The sequence below is a fragment of the Strigops habroptila genome, chromosome 4, assembly GCF_004027225.2.
Source record: "Strigops habroptila isolate Jane chromosome 4, bStrHab1.2.pri, whole genome shotgun sequence".
In the NCBI taxonomy this organism is placed as follows: Eukaryota; Metazoa; Chordata; class Aves; order Psittaciformes; family Psittacidae; genus Strigops; species Strigops habroptila.
This window is the reverse complement of record NC_046358.1, coordinates 28,910,641-28,916,640: the sequence shown is the minus strand read 5'-3', so window position 1 is coordinate 28,916,640 and position 6,000 is coordinate 28,910,641. Positions and strand designations below refer to the sequence as shown.

The 6,000-nt window shown below is 42.7% G+C and overlaps 1 protein-coding gene across 3 annotated transcripts in view; it reads right to left on the bottom strand.

The window, feature by feature from the left end:
• Positions 1 to 1,368: 1,368 nt before the first annotated feature.
• Positions 1,369 to 6,000, bottom strand: part of CCDC88C (coiled-coil domain containing 88C) — a 100,456-nt gene continuing 95,824 nt past the window's right edge. The window contains exons 30-31 of one of the 3 annotated variants that reach the window (XM_030481779.1): positions 4,883 to 5,098; positions 1,407 to 3,668 (exon numbers count right to left, since the gene is read on the bottom strand). In XM_030481779.1, coding sequence (XP_030337639.1) covers positions 2,655 to 3,668; positions 4,883 to 5,098 — 1,230 coding nt within the window. In that variant the 3' untranslated portion in view covers positions 1,407 to 2,654. Of the gene's footprint in view, positions 3,669 to 4,882; positions 5,099 to 6,000 lie in introns of all 3 variants that reach the window. The other 2 variants (XM_030481777.1, XM_030481778.1) reach the window with 2 other exon arrangements.

Here is a 6,000-nt window from a genome sequence, read left to right as displayed (position 1 = left end):
CACAACCATTCACAGCACTGTTTAACACACGTAATTAGCAATGCTTTCCCCCATATCAGGAAACACTAGCATCCTACAGCCCTTTGACACACACAGATGGGACAAGCCAGTGTGCTGAAGCCTAAGGCTGCTGCAGACAGGTCCTTTCTCCCTGGTGCTCAACATGTTCCTGGTGCGCAGCAGCCCTCCAGCTCACTGCCAGCACTGCCAGTGGCTGGGCCCGGCTGCCTGGGCGGATCTCAGTAGGCTTTGAAGTTGTGCAAATCGAAACAGCTGCTATTTCATCACAGTTCCCCTTTCCTTCTTGGAAAGCACCAAGAAGCCTGAAATGGCCTGGCGGCGCCGCCCCCTCCACTGCTCCCTCACAGAACCACCTCAAGCCAGCTCCTGCCGCCTCACCAAGGCGGTGCCTCACAGCAGCTCCTACCCAGCTCCGCCAGCACGCAGGCAGCAGCGTTTGCCGATTACTCACTCTGTCCGAAGTGCAGCCGACTACTCTCCCGCATTAGCTTTGACACATGGAAAAACACCCATTTATCCTATCGATGACCGCTCTGAGCACCGCAGAAAGGCAAAGAGTAGCAGCAGCTTATCTGAGGGCAGGCTTTGTTCTCCCACCCACCCCGGTTCTTACCTGCTGGTGCAGCACATGTGGGAGCACACAGGCAGGTCCGTTCCTCAGCAGTCCAGCCTGCAGGGCAATCGAGCACACACCTCCAAGGAAGAACTGAAACAAGGGAGAAACTGCAGTCTTCCACCTTTAGTGATCTGGCCAAGAATCAGTGTTGAGGGGGAATTTCTGGAAGAAGAATTTGAGTTTCATAAAAACACTCAGTATGTCCCAATATTGCTGTAAAGCACATAATTTTAAAATTGTTGCACATCTATGGCTTGCAATTAAAATAGCAGAGAAAGCAGAAAGTTCCTTTTGCCATTCTCTTCGTGTTCAAAGATGAGTAATTTCTCACTTCTGTAATGCATCCCGAGAGTTAAGCACAAAATTGACTGTACAAGATGCAAGCTTGGACAAAATTGACAACATGCTTGGGTGCTGCCTGAAGTGGTCACAGAAGCATAAAAAAATCTAACAGTCTGACTCTACAGTGATCTGGAAGTCATTTAATTTGCATGAATGATCCTTCTAAAGCCTTCAGTAAGGTTACAATCAAACAAAGATTTCTGAGATGCCTTCTGTGGCAACAATACAAAACACAACACAACTCTGCCACACAGAGATGCAAACCAATACTGAGGCTTACACAAAGCTATTGCAGACAGATTTCCATTCAGAACCATGAATTGTGTTGCCTCCCCCAAGCAAAAAAAAAAAAAAAAAAAAACCAGAAAAAAAAGTGCAACATCCATCTATTTTATTTTAATCTTTATTATAAACAATTCTGTAGTTTCCAGAACGGGATTACTACATACTAGATAAAAACATCCTCAGATGAATCAGTTTTAGCTTTTACTAGATTAAATCAGAACCAGCAAAACAAGTATTACTTTTTAAAGGATTTAGTCTATTGCCAGAAAAGCAGCTTTAAACATGAAATAGAATTAAAGATACACTTTTGATCATATATACATAAGCAGCTGATGACACTCTGGACAGAAACATACAAGGAATTTTTCTGCACATAAATAGATTTTTAGAAGTATATTTCTTTCACATGTATACAAAATTGTTTTGCTTTCTATACTGAGCAAAACTCTTACAGACATAAACAAGGATTTCTAAGAGACAAAATCCCACATACTGCTTAGGATGTGGGCTGTCATGCACACCAGGATGTAATAAAACAATTTACATAGCATTCCTATACAATACTTGAACTTCTTATATACATACTTACAAGACACTTTTGTACATAAGATGCCACCTTTACAACTGAAATGGCATCTCCCCTGAAAGGCTGTATTAGTTCCAGTGTTTGTACAAAACAAGTTTCAAAAGGCAGCACCACTTGGCTTGCAGAGTCAAGGATCCACTGAGCTGCAGCTGTAGCAAAGGCAGTGGGGTAATTAGACTGGCCTCTCTGTGTTTACACAGTCCCAGTGGGAAAGGTTGAGATGCGACCCTTGAAATCTACACATTACCTCTATAAAATGTGGCTGTGGCAAGAAGAATAGATTTTAAACAGATGGCTAAAGCCACACAGTTTTGCTTTTCAGCTTTATCTTTAAGCTCCATAAGCCAAATATCTGTGGTTCTGTCTTTAGGAGGGAGAAGTTTGGCTTTTATTTGACCTTTTCAGTATGGTTAAGTTATCAATGGCAGGGCTGGGCTCAGCACACACACATGACCTGTGAAACTCTTCTTTAATGCAGGTAGAAGGGGTGCACAGTGCAGCAATGACAGAAGACCCTGCTAAGCTTCTGGAGTGGGGAATGCTCAACACCTGTGAGAATCAGGTGCTAAGCCTGCTGTGACATCAGACTTCCACTTTGTTTTAGGCACGACAGTGTCAATAGAAGGCCTGGGGTTTTGCTCCTTGTTTCTCTTAATCATATGTTGTCCAACTAGAAAACAGTACGTGAAGAACACTCAGAGCAGCATGCAGGTGATGCCTTTTAAGACCTGGCACAGTGCCTAGACAAATGCTACCTGGATGTCAGCAATGCCAAACACACATATTTCTAGCAGCACCCGTGGGTTACACACACCCATACTCATACCAAACCGTCTGTTGATCCCCCTGGGGATCTGGAGACCCGGGAGTGCTGTTGGAGCTGCTTCCTCTCATGGGCTCCTCCATAGCTCCAGCACTGCCTTCTGGCAGCTTACCCTGGCACTTGCCGAGTAGGGCATCACCCTGGCTTTGCCCCAGGGAAATACTTCCCTCAGTGCTGCTGGAAACAAGTCTGGCAGGGGCCACTGCAGCCACCTCGCCAGTACGAGGGGCTGGCTTGGGTTTCACTTTAGAGGGAGTGTGTGATGCAGGTGAGTAGTGCTGCCCAGAGTTCATGCGCTCTTGCTGCTGGACGTGCAGATTGCTGGTGGATGCAGTGGGTGAGGCAGAGAGCTGATGGAAAGAGAGTGGCCTCTCATCTTTTGGTGGAGCCAGCGAATGGCGCCTCGCATCAAGCTGCCAACAGTGGGAATCAACACCTTGCAAGGAACCTCCCACCTTGGCAGACTGTGGCCTCTCTCTTAAGGTTACCTGGGAGCTTGTTGGCACTGAAGCTCTAGCTGTCTGACTAACAGCGTCCTTGCCCCCACGCTGGTCTGTTGCTGACTTCTGAGGACTCTCTTGCCTGTAGGTCTCCGGGCCAGTGGCTCTGAGGAGGTCTGCAGATGCTAAGCTAAATGCCCTGCTCAGTGATGTACTCCTCTTGCTCGTGGTTCCAGGCTGCTGAGGCTGTGCCATCTGCCGCATACCACTGGCAGGCTGGTGCTGTGGTGTGTGAGAAAGCTTAAGGGACCCCTGGGAGTTTGCTAAAGGCTCAGGTTCGACTTGTCTAAGGTTTGGCTTCACGTAATTTCCAGGCTTAGCCATTCTTCCTTCTTCACTGGCGATGGTCATCTTCACAGTTGCAGCAACAAGACTACTGGGCATCTTAGCACTCTCCTTTCTGGACGGCTGAACCAGCAGGTTCCCAGCAGCTGAAGGTTCATTTGCTTTCTTAAAATAATCGCTGAGCAAGTCATCTCTGTTACTGGAGGTGTCCTGGTGTAAGAAAACATGCACATGCCACATTAATGACAACACTTACTTATTTAAAGAATCATACAAACATTTGTGTTCTGATAATCTCCCTTCCCACTTAATTCAACCCAAACACAACTCTAAATTTTATATTTTAAGTGGGGAATAGAAGATATCAATGTTTACAATGGGTATAAATCCAAATCAAGGAGTCATGCTCATCACATTTAGAACATGACAGCCTTGTTTGTCAGATTAATTGTCATAAATTTTAATAGTTTCATTTCACTTGCAATCTGGGCAGCAGCTCTTTTGCTTCCTTTCACACCAGCCACTGTCACTGTAATATCAATATCATATTAATGACATCAGCCATTGATTTCAGCATCAGTGATGGTCTGTCACCTTCTAGAATACAGTTCATCTGGTCAACAGTCCAATGTAACTTCAAGGATATAACAGAAGACACGCTAGCATTATGAGAGTTCCATCACTTCTCCATTGATTGCCCTCACCTCTCCTAGTCAATATACTATGTATGTTAAAAGCTAAGCATGTACAATATAATGAAATGTACAAAAAATCATTACACGAATGGAGATACGATTGCTTGCCCACAATTAACTTGCAAATTTCAAGTCAGACAATTAACCTGGCAGTAAAAGAAAATATACAATGAATATTTCATGTGGATGGTCCATGCAATCCAGAAAAGGTGATGTTTGATCAGCTGCTATTAGACTACTAGTACGAGGCATGCTCAGAATAGTTAAGGGACAAGCTGTCTTCACAAAAAACATGCTGAAACAAGCTCATAGAATTTATTTCTTTACTCTTCTCTAGGGAGTATGTTAAAGTTTAATATAGTCATTTCACTAGCATTCCAAATGTTTCTTCCAGTCACAAAACTCATTTGCCAGAAGTGAACACTGTCAATGGTAATAGTGCAGCGGGAAGATTTCTATGCTCACCTAAACATTAAAGTGTTAGGGTTAATTTTAACTTCACTTTAAACTGCTGTTATGCACATTAACATTATGGAATGACTAGTCCTCCAAAACCACACATATTTATGAACAAGCACTGGAAATACTTTATGAGCAACTAATGCAAGTGAGCTGGCAGCCTTTAAAATAACAGCTAAGAGTTACAGGATGCTTTTATAGGTATTAATGTGCTAGCAAAAGCTGTTATAAGCTGGGAGCTGTTGTCTTTACAGCAAGAACAATGGATACCCTGGGGATATACAGTGAAGTAGATCTCCTACTTCCCCTGACTGTTCTGTGCCTCATGCTGTTGGGACATGAATGACTGAGGATCGATTTGAGTGACTCTGAAGGTTCCTGATGGAGGGAAGGACACAGGGAGTAGCAAGAGGGATACAGTGCATCAACTTCTAACAGAAACTGGTGCAATGAAATAATTTCGCTCTCATTTAAACTGCACCGATGCTGAAAAGGAAGAAGGATGACAGAAAGAATGAAAATAGAGACACGGCCAAGTAGTTGCAAACAAAAAGAAAAAAACTAAAGAAAAAAAAAATCTCATTTTAAACATCTCTCAAGCTAAGATTTGTATTTAAGATAATGAAGGAATAGGAGGTATATTTAAATATTACTCTGAAAATACAAAGACCAGAATTTACTTATGCCATAAAACGGTACAGCTCTGTTGATTTCAATACTGTTGCCAAGGCATTCATGAAACAGAAATGTGTCCAATTTCACTATCAACGAATTGTTCTTAAGATACTAACACGCTCGATATTGTACCACCTCAGTACTGTACAGCATGTCAGAAGACAAAGGCCATCTAGAAACCAAGCATTTAATATCTGACAAAGCACTCCAATTTGCGACATATTCTTGCAGTCATTGAACCAACAGCACAGTGCCAGTCAGCACACAAACACGCAGCATGGTGAAAGCATCGAGAACTTCCTGTAGCAAGAAAAATATTCTCTCTCAAATGCACTGATGGTAGTTTCAGATTAGGAGATGGTTTTAACAACTGTGTGTTGCACTTCAATTGCAACATTAGGTTTTATTTCTAATTACAGATTTAGCAGCTGAAAATTATACAGAAAACTTATCAGTTCACAAATAAAAATACCTGGATCTAAGAACTGACAATATAATATGAAACCTTGACCCCGAGTGTTTGATATTAAAAAGACCCAGCAGTCCAATATATAGTATTTGAAGTGAATTATTTGTCTAAGTTGCCATAGCTGATACAGCATAATAAATCAGCTGTGTGAAGGTTAATCTTGCCTTAATTGTTTTGTTTCATTCATTGTGCAACTTTCCACAGTTCTCTGCAAGTTCCACACATATGAACAAAGATCTTCTTG